This window comes from Anopheles stephensi, unplaced genomic scaffold (assembly GCF_013141755.1).
Source record: "Anopheles stephensi strain Indian unplaced genomic scaffold, UCI_ANSTEP_V1.0 ucontig58, whole genome shotgun sequence".
NCBI classification, from domain to species: domain Eukaryota; kingdom Metazoa; phylum Arthropoda; class Insecta; order Diptera; family Culicidae; genus Anopheles; species Anopheles stephensi.
The window spans coordinates 144,716-157,349 of record NW_023405425.1 but is presented as its reverse complement, the minus strand read 5'-3'; the positions used below and the strand labels follow the sequence as shown (position 1 = coordinate 157,349).

The 12,634-nt window shown below is 45.2% G+C and overlaps 1 protein-coding gene across 5 annotated transcripts; it reads right to left on the bottom strand.

Annotated features, from left to right (window-relative positions):
- Positions 1–1,574: 1,574 nt before the first annotated feature.
- On the bottom strand, positions 1,575–12,561 carry LOC118517166 (tumor protein D52-like). 5 transcript variants are annotated; one of them, XM_036063059.1, is made up of 8 exons: positions 9,620–9,844; positions 7,569–8,414; positions 4,520–4,641; positions 4,182–4,342; positions 3,895–3,954; positions 3,520–3,531; positions 3,068–3,230; positions 1,575–2,989 (listed from the first exon to the last, which is right to left on the bottom strand). In XM_036063059.1, the coding sequence occupies exons 2-8, from the start codon at positions 8,281–8,283 to the stop codon at positions 2,873–2,875; spliced, it is 1,350 nt and encodes a 449-aa protein (XP_035918952.1). In that variant the 5' UTR covers positions 8,284–8,414; positions 9,620–9,844; the 3' UTR covers positions 1,575–2,872. The 5 variants fall into 5 exon arrangements, with proteins under 5 accessions (XP_035918952.1, XP_035918956.1, XP_035918957.1 ...); XM_036063063.1 differs by lacking the exons at positions 7,569–8,414; positions 9,620–9,844 and adding an exon at positions 12,367–12,561; XM_036063064.1 differs by lacking the exons at positions 3,520–3,531; positions 7,569–8,414; positions 9,620–9,844 and adding an exon at positions 12,367–12,559.
- Between the last annotated feature and the right edge of the window lie 73 nt (positions 12,562–12,634).

Genomic DNA, 12,634 nt, shown 5'->3' with positions numbered 1-12,634 from the left:
AACAAACATGACAATATTATCGAACCCGCTTGGCGCGCCACGCGAAGGAAGGAAGGGACGTTGTTAGACTTCGTTGCGGTTAAGCAATACCGGTTTGGATGAATGGTTTGGTTCTAAATTGTTTCGCCCTTACACACCACCCCTACAATAACCGCACAAACGATGCTTTTGTTTTGCTCGGTTCTGTTCCGTTTTCGCTTTAGCCCGGTTTGGTTTCTTCCCTTGTTTTGTTTAATCATACATACAATGTTTTTGTCTTTGCCGACCATGGTTCGGATCGCAATACTGTCTGTCTGTTATATCTATCTATTTAGGTGCGCGCCTAGTCGCAAGCGAAAAGTATATCTATCTACACACGTATATATGCGCCCTCTCCTCGTATTATTCCTTAACTGCAAGCAACAAATAACTATCTTTACAGTGTGTGTGTGCAGAAGTAGTAACCCACGGAACGTTATCTCATAATTCGAAATTGTAAAGAATCCAGTATGCTCTACATGGAATATATAGTTATGGTGAATGCGGTTGAACCGACTTTGTATTATTTCCGGTCTGCTGGTTAACTGCAATGAAGGGAAAAAAGGTATCCGAAATAAATAAAGATCTGCCCGATGTGGTCCCCGAATCTTGGAGAGGATGGCGGAGCAGCAGCTCCACTCCTACATCCAACTCATCATTGATTTTATAGCCGCATATGACAGCATATAGCCAGGATAAAACCATACGACGCGCATTGAGCTCTTCTGGAATGTCGGGCCAGCTTACCTGAGTTGTAAGAATGAAAATGGCCAACATTACATGCCAGGTGAAGGTGGATGGAAAACTCTCAAAGCCCTTTGCTACCTTAAAGGACCTTCAAAGGGAGGGGGGGGGGGGTAAGGCGGTAGTAATCTTTGGGGAATATCTGCTATAGTTCAATCCAGATACTGGCATACGCTGTTGACATAGACATCATTGGTTTGAGGCTCTCCTATGAAGATATATGATGTACATGGATGTACAGATAGGTGACCGCAACCTTTGAAGTCGTCCAAAGCTTTATCTATCTGGGGTCAAAAGTCAGCACCGACAACATAGATGTATAGCAACGCAGAGGGTTACTGGCCGCCAACCGGCCATACTACAGCCTGAGGAAACTCCTCCACTCTAAATCCTGTCGCGGCGTTTTCTAGTCCCATTACTCATATACACCGTTGAGTCTGTCAATCTGTCCAAAACTGACGAAACCTAAAAGGGAAGCCGCGTTCGAGAGGAAGACGCTCATAAGGATTTTTGGCCCCACTGGAAGGACACTGGATCATATGCTACCATGGCGAGCTCTGCGTGCTGTACGAAGATCCGTCTATTGGGCAGTGGATTAAACTCACCCGACTCTGGTGAGTTGGTCATGTCATGAGAATGACTCCGGACGATCCAACCCGTAAAGTCCGTTTTAAATCCCTCCACACGAACAGAGGTGGCGTGGTAGGCCCACACTGAGATGGAGTGATGGCGTTGATGCATCCGCCAGCACGGCAGGGATAATCGTTTCGCAGGATAGTCGAGCATAGAGCAAGTATGGAAGGAAGCATGTGTATAGTAGTAGTGTACTCTCTTTCTTTATTTAGACCACTTGTATATACGCAATAATTTTCATGAAATTCCATAAGTACGAACGAGGAGGGACCATTATAAATAATTATCTTTTCGTCCACGTCCATCCTTTCTTGCTGATGTATGATGCTATTCTAGCCGCGGAAGGGACATACAAACGTACATATATTAAATTTGCATCCTAATCATTTACGCCGTGGTCACGGTTTTGTAAAAAGTGTGTGTGTGTGAGTGGCTACAACGTACAAGAATATATGAATGTGCTTATCTCTCCTGTTCCCTGTCACGTTCGCGGTACTTAACTCGGCAAAAAACTTAACTCGGATGTGGGTATGACTATGAATTTAGGCACCATTAGAGTTCGTGTATATGTGTGTGTGTGTGTCCCCCGGTTCGCGATCATAGTACTGTCTCTCGTCACAAGAAGTTGTTGTACAATGCCTAGCTAAGCGTCACCGTCCGATAGGAATATCATTTCTTTGCGTATAGCGAAAGGAAAAGCAAAACTTTAGCGCGAACGCGCCACTCTACCTCTGTCTTCTGGCTAGGAATATTAATTCTTTCTAGGTAGGAAATAGCACCTGTCTATCGGACCGGAATATGAGGTTGACGGAAGGTGGTGGCGAGAAGTAAAGCGCGCCAATGATCCCTTTTCTGTTTGCCGCCCGACACGATCGAAAGCACACCCCACATTCAGTGTAACTAGAAGCCGCCAAAATAACACTTACTTACTTTGCTAGTTTTGCTTTACGGAGAGTGCGATTTTTGCTATGTTTTATTAGTTGTATGTTAACGCGACGCTGTCCGTTGTCTGCTTCCTCCACATGAAAGGACCGTTCCTGATTATCGTTCCTATGCGATGCAGCTGTGTGCTTACCGCTTGTTAGCTTAAACGGGGCTGGACTCAAATGTAACTTAAGAGTAAAATTGTATGATAGGCTTCTTGCATCCTGTATCCGACACTTCTGTCTTAATCTTCGCGCAGCATTCCGACAGTAGTTTAGATTCATTATGTTCGTTAAATAAAGGTTTGATAGCATGTTGAGCATCATCCCACACACACACAGACACAGACGCAAACTAAAGGGTTAGCACAAATTGAAGAGGTTTAATCGCAATGAAGCCATACGAAAAAGACGGACAATACGCTCCGTTCCCAGATACAAACTCGACTGTTCTTCAACGGCGATCCTGTCTAACCGTAGATAGTTTGCAAGAAGCACAACAACACACAACACACCCCCACACGTCCATAGCTCCCGCTGAGCCGGTCACGAGCTTAGGGGATCGGTTTCTCCTCTGGGATGGCGGTTGGCGTGGTCACGGAACTGCGACGTTCGTCATTCTGAATATCAGACAAGCTCTGCACCGAGCTGGAGCGCGATGAAACCTTCGACTTCGGGCATGCGTCAAGAGATAAAGTTACGGTTAGCAGCAAGTTTCATGTTTGCGCGTGTTTCATGTGGCGCCTTACCCGAACATTCTCGTACGCCGTTCCGACCCGCTCTTCGAACGACCGGAACGAATCGGACTGCTTCATTTCCGTCAGCTTTTGTGTCATTTTACCCGCAATGCCTCCGATCACAGATGTCGTCTTACCGGCCGTCGTTTTGATCGCACTTTCCGTCTTTTGATAGCTGCGTCGATGCAAAAGAAACGAAGAAAGGTGCACAGGAAGAGTGAGTTTTGCTTGTTAGCTCAATTTCACTGCTTTGCTGCTAGATTAGTGTAAGTACTTGGCTGACTACATATGTGTTCAACAAGCAAGCAAGCACATATTGGAGGAATACACACTTGAGCAAACAGATTGTGGTTGTTGTGGGTTTCATTAGTGTCAACTAATAGACGGTTATAAGCATACTACTAAGTAGAAGGCAACATGTTAGTGGTATGAATATATTAATATATAGGGAACAGTGGACTTACCCTCTCGATATCCTATTTTAACATGCAAGCGGAAGAGAAAAGATGGAAGTTTATTGAACAAACATTTAAGCTACACATTTAAAAACGTGTCAACCAATTTTGGGGGAGGTTTTGGTGTTACCAAAAAAAAGGAGTTGTAATAAATCATACTAACTTAAGGGAATAAAGTAAGAAACTAACTGAATCAACGGTTCGGTGGCAACATCGATGCGAAGGTAGTAAGAACTGTATACGCATTATTGTTAGTAGGGGAAAGCACAAACACACACACACAGATAATTTAGCCACATAGCAGATACGTGCCAATAGCGAAATTGTGAGACGGTCAGGTCAGTCAGCAACCTTTTGGCGTACATTTTAGAAGAGCTTACTTACATCGGTGCACTTGTGACCACGTTCGTTATTTCCCCGACCTTCGTTTCGACGCTTTGATAACTGAAGATGCATACCATAGAAAATGCCGTGGAAATAAACAAAACGGAATAATTGTAAAAAGAAATACGTCAACAACCAAAAACGAAAACGGGGAACGCGAAATAATATTTGATTGATTGACGCTCTTGATTGATTGTGCTGAGAGTAACGCGACATGAATTCGATTTGAACGAGCGTAGCAATATAAGGTTTTCATGTGTGTCCGGTGGTCAGCAATCAATACTTACACGTTGCTTTCTTTAACGTTCTTAAATCCTTGGCTAACGTCGTCCGTGATTTCCTTCCACACGGTAATGCCCAGCTTACGCTTCAGCTCGCTGGCATGCCGCATCTTTGACTGTAGCACCGTCCGCAGCGTGGTTATCTCCTCTTCGACACGTGCCAGTTCCTGGAGGGTGTGCGTGTGCACAAAGAAACCCAACAAACGATTAGAACTAGCAAACAGGTACGGAACACGGTCAGGTGTTGCAACTGGGCAAATTTTTCATAGTAGCAATCAACAACGAGCTGGTCATCTGTGAATGTTGGAGGTATCGGTATCGCAAAACAGAGCAAACAAACCTACCTGACTCCATTCTTCGCGCTGCGCTGTTTGCTCCTCAGCGGATAGGCCGGAAAATTCATTCGCTATTTCGGCCGAGCTGATCGATCCCACCGGAGATGCATCAGATAATTTTCCAGAATTGTCTGCAATTGGACGTAAAAAAGATCATAAAAGCATGAGTCGAAAGTAGAATTCGTATCGTACAGTTTTATACTTGGTAACGTATGCCCGTATGCTTTAAAATGATTTAAAAGATGTTTCATGTACTGGCCACCCAAGGTTTCATTGTCTTTTTATGTGCATGAAATTTTTTTACAGCTGAACAAAGAAGCTGAAAATTTTATGTTCTGATTACTGGCAAAACATCTTCTCATCTTATTTTCATTTATTTATTATTACGGTCAGACGCCGCATTGTACATCTTCTCATCTCTGGAGAAATAAATAAGACTTAAGATTTACGAATGTAGAAACCGATTCAGACCAACCAACAGTCTCTCTTCTTGGCCTAACGGCCTTTTACGATCATGCCTACTAGACTGGCTTACTGAGGGAACAGTCCGGTTGGGATTTGAATCCCGGTCCTGTCGTATGAAGACCTCCGCCACAACAGTGTGTCTGGGCAGTAAATTTCGAGGAAACTAAACTTATGCACAAGTAAACTGTATCTTTTTAAAACTTGTATAAAAGGGGTCTTTCGTAGCACCCTACGAAACCCTAAGCACATCCTGGACATCCATGTTTGAGACGAAGTCGTCTGGTTATCGAACATAACGATGTTCAATTAACCGCGTATCATCACTGCGAAACCCCTGCTTTCGAATGCGTTTCTGGAGCGATCAGTGCGTTCTTATCGCTTGTCAACTGCGTGAGCGCGTGCGAGAGAGTTTCCGGCGTGGATCCTCTCTTCGATCCTGCGATAAGATTTTTGTGAAAAGGCTTCGTGCGTACGATCAACGGATCGATCGCTCTCTTCATCATCAGCCTCCGAGACCAACGGACGTACTCTACTACTACTACTACTACACCAACGGACGTACCCATACTACTTAGAAAAAACGCTTTATCTCTTCCGCAAGATAGGATCATTTTTAGACGCTGCATCCGAAAGACGATTTATATGTGACGCTCCTTTACTTCGTGCCTTGTTCGCTTCGTGAAACTACGTGACGGCTGCGTGTCGAAAAATCGTCCATCTTACCACAATCAGTCGAAATAAGTGGCTAACAATGCTTGTCGAAGCCGCGTCGTCGATCGAAGATACTTCTAACCGACCTCTGCAGCGATAAATAGATTTTATGGAGAGCAAAACTACATGGCCGAACATCAGCTAATCGTTTCGTATTCAATACAGAGTAGAAGCAAGATTGAGAAAGAGCTGAAAAGCTACGGCTTCGGTCGGGGCCGCGTGACAATATTTGCGTAGAACATAAGATTCACAGAACAATGAATCCCTTGTATTATACTGTTGTTGTTTTTTCTTAACGTGAAATGTTTAAGATAGTTCCAGTCGTTCCGGAATTATTACAGAAATAATTCAATCGACACACTCCATTCATCGTTTAGAATTTAATGTTAAATCTACAAACTTTCTTCAAGAAGAGTTTTATACCAGTAGGTGTTGTTGTAAAAGAAGGAGAAGCCGACAAACAAGCTAGCTATTGACAGAAGGTAAAGTTTTGAGCAGCCTTCCATTATACATTTTGCCCAACGTGTCACCGTACTTGTACGACTGCCAACACCTGCAGCTCCAAGAGCGGATGTTTCACCTTGTTCTTGTTTCTGGGCAGTTTTTGTCCTTGAATGCTTTTATGTGCTTTTGGTGTTGTTTTTCTAACCCCAGAGGAAAAAGTTGGATTATTCTGACCCAAAGTTCCTGGTTTTGTATGGCTTTGGAAACGTGAAAGTGTACAGAAGCTGACGTGACGCCATAGACATATTTCATACTTTACGCGTGCTTTTAACAACCAGGCACAAAACAATCATACGTTGAATATTGGGTGTATTGGGATACATTTAAAGCAAATATTAAGGATAGTTTACATAAAACCATAGGGTAAGGGTACATTTCAAAATGAGCGCTGTCCAAACGATCGAAAACTGCATTCCGTTCGCGCATTGCATAGCCGTGGTGAAGACCTTTGCATTTTCCGTTTTCATTTACATGAATGCGCAGCCCTGGCACACCACCACACATGCAACCATTGAACGGAATCAATGGCCTTGAAAAAGTGAAAGAACTCTTGATCGACTTTGAGCCATTTTATTCACTCCCTTAGTTCGTGAAGTGCGAGTACGTATGAACCTAAACTTTGCACAAGAAAATAACCGTCGTCGTGTATGACCCACACAGGTAAAAGTGATTAGCTTTTCCATTTGTTCCGTATGCTGATCCAGCTTGGTGAACTGCTTCCGATACTTCTGTGTTGAACGTTGGCAATGTGTGGGGCAATGACACGTGTCGCTGACCATCCATTATAAAGCGATCATATGGTTGTGCTTACGTCACTGCCTAATTGCAATTATTCTTAAATTTTTGTGGCGATTGTAAGTGGCACAACAAGTTCAAGTCCGCTCTCGTGATAAGACCATAAATGTGTCACGCATGCTTCTCCAAGAGTCCAAGGAACGCAAATTCCATACACAACGAAAAAAAGTGACCCCCCCACCCCCTGATAAGCGCATGACAAGATCGCGGCGAAGCAACATCACAAAGTACGCTTCTTTTCACCGCGTTCGGTGGCGGTTGTGTACAAAATGTATGTTTCAAATACACTACCCATTTACCATCGTCATGCTTGTGGGACCGCGTAATGCTGTGCTTTACAATGCACTATTAGCTAATGTATACGCAACCACCAACCCCCCCCCCCCCCCCCCGACGCTTCACAGTGTCATTGTATTGTGCGCGATCGTTGTCCTCTGCGACGTCATACGGAAAAGTTTCCACACTTTACGGGTTTCACCGACCGTCATCCAACATTCCTCCAGGCATGGTGGATATGTTTTATGCAACCAGTCTCTCCGTTAGAACTCACGCACGCACTCCGACCCACTGTTACCGCTCTTACCTGTCGCACTCCCAATGTTGAGGAAGCTTTTGTAGTTATCACCACTCGAGATACGGGCCAGGTATGGCTTCGAGAAATCGATGAACGTGACTCGCACGTCCCGAATTTTGCGCCGATTGAACAGCGCCCGGATGCGTCGATTGGTGGCACTGCCGAGCAGCAACCGGCTGGCCAGAATGTTTCGTACCACACCTCCACCGCCGCCCGGCGATGGGCGGCTGGTGGCAGTATCAGCATTGCCGGCAGGTTCGAAACAAATTCCCACACCGAGCCGCTCGCCGGGATCTTTGCCGGGCGATCGGCTGGTACGGTTGGATGCCAGTTCGCCAGTGTCTCCCTCGTCGGAGGATAGGGGTGGATTAAACTCCGTCTCAACAGTTTGCAGCTCCACTTCCGACGTTGGATCGATATCCTCGTCGTCGGACGGCACACCGAGTATTTGATCGAGCGTTAGCGAGCGTAGATAGCGTTCCGTTTCGTCCGACCAGTGCTGCTCCTCGTGACCGATCAGACCGTCGTCTTCGTCGATGTCGTACACCTCGTCGAGCGAGGGCGTAAAGCAGTTCGGATCGAGCTTCGGAATGTACGGGTCCTCGATGTACTCGAGGCTCGGCAGATCATCCTCGCCGACACGCATCTTGCCTCCTGTAAGTTCTTTCTGCTGGTGCTGCTTGCCTTCCGACGATGGGTCCGCTTTATCGCCGGACTCACCCATTCAACGTACAGTTGTCCTCCTGCTGAGAGGATCACAGATCACAGAGACCACAAGTCACAACGCACCACCAGTCACACTTCACCACACTACTTGCCAGCAATTGGCGCCAAACCATCCCTTGTGTGTGTGTGCTGTAAATGATCAAACAAATCGATAGTTCCCCTTAACGAAAGGGAGATCTGGAGCTGTTACAGCACCACCGCACAACGATGAAATAATTGTGCGGAGCTTGTAAAAGCATCGCCAACATCATGTCCAATTCGTGTTTCGCGCCCTGTTCTGTTTTTCCTCTTGGCGTAACGTTGGTAAAGGTGGGTGGTGCAATCAGGGAATTGCAAGGCCAGTCTTACACAGCAAACCAAGCCGAATGTACCGAACAGTGGTGCGCTTTGAAGAGGCGCTTTAGGTTTAGGGTTTCTCACGTACTAACACCAACAATACCAGCAACTCCGACGAAGCTTCAAGTGCTGGCGAGCTTGGGACAATCGCGACGTGTAATGTCTTGATGCAAACGATCGGAAACCAGTGCCAAGCGTTGAATGAACTTCCTACCAAACTTCAACCTCTAAATGCATCTATTGCAATCAACTGCTTTATGATCGTTCCGTTTCACCATCATGTGTGTTGGAAGAAACGGCGTGGAATGGCTGCGTTTTTAAAAGGAATTTGAACGGTGTTGTTCGTCTCGCTCGTCTCTTCACGAGATTCACACAGCAGTTCCATGTAACCACGGCGGTAAGTGTGTTTCCCTTACCGCAAGAGAGTCGCGAACGGTTGAGAAGCTTCTGCTAGATCGGCACAACAGCTCTGTTTCTCAGCGCTGACTCTGTGGCCATTCGAAAGTGTCATTTTGCTGACTCTGAAATGGACACTCGTTTTTTTTCAACAACACTCTGGACTGATTTTTTCTTCCGCCTGGTGTTTTATTCATCACGAACGTTCGATTTATGCTCTGCTGACCTCGGTTGAAGGGGGAGCGCCGTTATAAAAATAAAATCACTTCCACGATTGGTTCACGCACTCCGTATCCTTGCGTCACGCGTAAGCCCTAACGAAAACGCTCATCAAACGTAACATTCATAATTATGGAAAATTGATCGGGCCGCATGCCCTACTCCCAAGTCGCTACGTCGTAAGGTCGGTAAGGTGTATTTATGCCGATCTATTTTCCTCAATCACGGGGGACGTTTTGCACCGCTCAAGTATGCTCCCCGTTACATGGCCGGCTCGGTTACGGGGCCTTTTATATTGACCAAACTGAGGGAATACCCCGAACGGAAAAGCTTAAAGCACCCGATTGCGGTGGTATTGCGCCATTTACTGCAAACATTGCTACCGAAATTTTCATCTTCGAACGCCAATTTGGCACACTGTTTCGTTCCTTTCCATCAACCGGTAAAACGACCGTTTCTTCGCGCACAAACAAAAACGCAGGAGCCGACAGAGAAAGAAACCAGTTCCCGTTCGGTTCGGTTAAGCCACCGCTACGCGAACGAAGCTTTCCGGTAACAAGCACTCCGCCGGGAATCGGTTGATGAAGAAGCTGGTGATGATGGCGTCCGCCAGCTTCAAAGCGCGGTCGTGAACTGAAAAGCAACCCTCCACGAGGGGTGTTCAGAGAGAGAGAGAGAGAGAGAGAGAGAGAGACCGTGGCATGCGAGAGAAAATGGTTCAGTTTGCTTTCGGTGTTGCCTTTGGATGCGCGGGGTGTAATAGGGGGGCGCGCGTACGCGTAAAAAGCTCTCCATGCTTCGGAAAGCATTCTCTTGCTCCCTCTTTTTCTAGGGGGGTGCAGAACCGCGACGAACTACCCCCCTTTTCAAGCGCACGGCGAATCCAGCGGCGATCATTGACGGTGGTGATCGTTCGCGAGCATCGACTCTCATTCTCTTGCTCTTCCCCCTTACAACAGTTACAACATCTCAGGGATCCCGTCGCGAGAGTCTAATTGCAGGATTTATTGCTCGATCCACCAAAGCGAAATGACGATACCAATGCCGTGCCTTTTACGAGACACGTTGACGATCGTACACTGGTTGACTTTTTTCGCTGTCCGCGATGCGGTTTGTTGGTCATCTCATGTTACCGAAAAAGACTAAGGTCGAGATCCAGTTAGCTTACCATTTACCCTCAGGTTGCACGGAAAGGTGACTGAGTCGCACTAGCTAGAGGTATCTAGCGTCACGTTTTCAATTATGTGACTTCCTCAACGGCCCTCGGTTTGGCCTTTCCCGAGTGACGAGTCTTTCAGGTGGAAAAATGAATGAATCGTTTGATTTGGGATCACCTTTCTCACTAAGATAATAAAAATTATTCTGAAGAAATTGGTAGGATCGTTTCCTTTTTTCAGACATTTTTGTTGAAAATGTAAAGCTATTCATGCTACTTTTTGGAAGTTTTCCAGTTCTAACCAGTCCACAACTTAAAACATGAAATGTAACGTTGTAGAGATTACAATAAAAGTACAACAGATAGCTCAATGGACCTAGTTTCTCTCCATTTCTTAGCTTAAGGAGCGATCTACAAAAATATTGTCACACGATCCCTAGAGGTGCCATACGGCAAATACGGCTGTCTCGAAAGGTTGAACAAATTTTTTCAACTCTTTCTGAACCTTAGCGATCATTTGATACTATATCTTGGAAAGAGCACGATTAAATAAGGTCCTCCAAAAGGGGGTTTGTTTAAGGGTAAAAAGTTCTATTGATCGCTGCTAATGGTAGCTGTGGGAGTCTCTTCGATCGACGGCGACGAATTTCACAAGCACCATCAGCTGTTCATTTTGCGAATTTAGCGATTAAATGGATGTTCTTCTTCTGGAATGCCAAACTTTGCAATAAAGCTTTGGTTTCCACCACAATTCTCTGCTGTTCTTTAAAAAAATCCTAGAAGACTGATGAGCGGTCGGATGTAGGCCTGTAATAGAAGCTATTCTCTTTTTCTAGAACTGAAAAAATATTATAAAAATCGAAACAGTTGGAAATTCCTCACTATTTGCCACCCAATTCCCAATTGGCTCAAGCTTTGATTGGATAAAGTTTTTTTTTCGAAAACACCAAAGCTGTAGATCAAAACAATAGAAAGTCTCTGGCGATAAAACAGGATTTTGGGAACCCTCGGTAATACCTTGTGAGAACTGAGTTATACACATCCCATTGCTTCACAACAGCTAATATCGATGCAGATAAGCTTAGTGTATAAAAGTAATAAGCTTTCGATTCACTCTTTAATATCCTCCTGGAGATTGCTTATCCTATACCAACGAGGGGGATGATAAAGCTTAAGACTTTATCAGTAATCACCGCTGTTAATTGGAAAATAACAAGCGTATCGATTATGTGAGTCGTATAGGAAAAAAAAGCTAAAAACGCAAAAGAGGTGCTAACAATCGTCAGTGAAGGTGCTAAGTGATTTTCACCTGCATGTTCTGTCGCAGGGTTGGGAAAGTTTAAAAACAGGTTTATGTCTTTACATATCGCTTCTTCACATGTGTGCACAGCTTCTGTCTGTAAAACGGCAATTCTGCTGCCTTTTCGAACCGAGGTTCGTCATTTAAATGTGATAACATTGTTTGAGAAGATGAATCACCACCACGGCTCGATAACACAATTGGCTTCTGGCCAGATGTAGCTACCATTACGGGATTTGTATGTATGGTCGGTGTCTGTGTAGTAGGATGCAGACCGATTACTCTACTGCAAACGCAACTGACTACCAACGAGCCAGTGTGCATGTACTGCCACAATTTAATTTGATTACTGATTCGGGGTTGCATTTGCATCGGTTCTACCCTTTTACTGACACGCAAGACGCATCGAGCAGAGACAAAACAAAGAAACAGACACCGAGCAGTATGTGTGGCAGCGAACATGGGCCAAATACTAACTGAGCCTGTAAACAAAAATCGGAACGGAAGTCGGTTGTAGAACCAATGATTCAGACGTACACGTTGAATATCTCGCAACCGTATGTGGGCAGTTCTGGCTTCACGCTGTAAAAATGTAAAACGATCGTCGACCAGCAACCACCCGGCTGAGGGTGCACAGCATACGTGAACCAAAGATAGTGCCTCGCTTTACTTACATGACGTTTCTTCCATTGTGCTGCTTACGGTACGATAACTACTCCAAAGGCTGAACTTATTAGCGCGGATGAACCGAGGACAGTGTAATTAGAAAATAATTGCACGCAAAATACACGAATCTTTCGAACTTTTTGTGAATACCGCAAAGTTAGTTTTTTTTCTTCTCCCCGAAGGATGCAAATGTTTGACATATGACGTAGACGACGTTTCAAACGTCAAACAAGTGATTGCCAGGTTGGTTCGATGCCATTTCCAGTGAGCTGCTGA

Bases quoted from the DNA above. Each gene is read 5' to 3' on its own strand.
- LOC118517166 (XM_036063059.1), bottom strand. From the start codon at position 8,283: ATGGGTGAGTCCGGCGATAAAGCGGACCCATCGTCGGAAGGCAAGCAG. The intron at 4,642-7,568 runs GTAAGAGCGGTA...GTCCAATTGCAG, and splicing joins CAACATTGGGAGTGCGACAG to ACAATTCTGGAAAATTATCT. The intron at 2,990-3,067 runs GTAAGGCGCCAC...GCATGCCCGAAG, and splicing joins CGGCGTACGAGAATGTTCGG to TCGAAGGTTTCATCGCGCTC.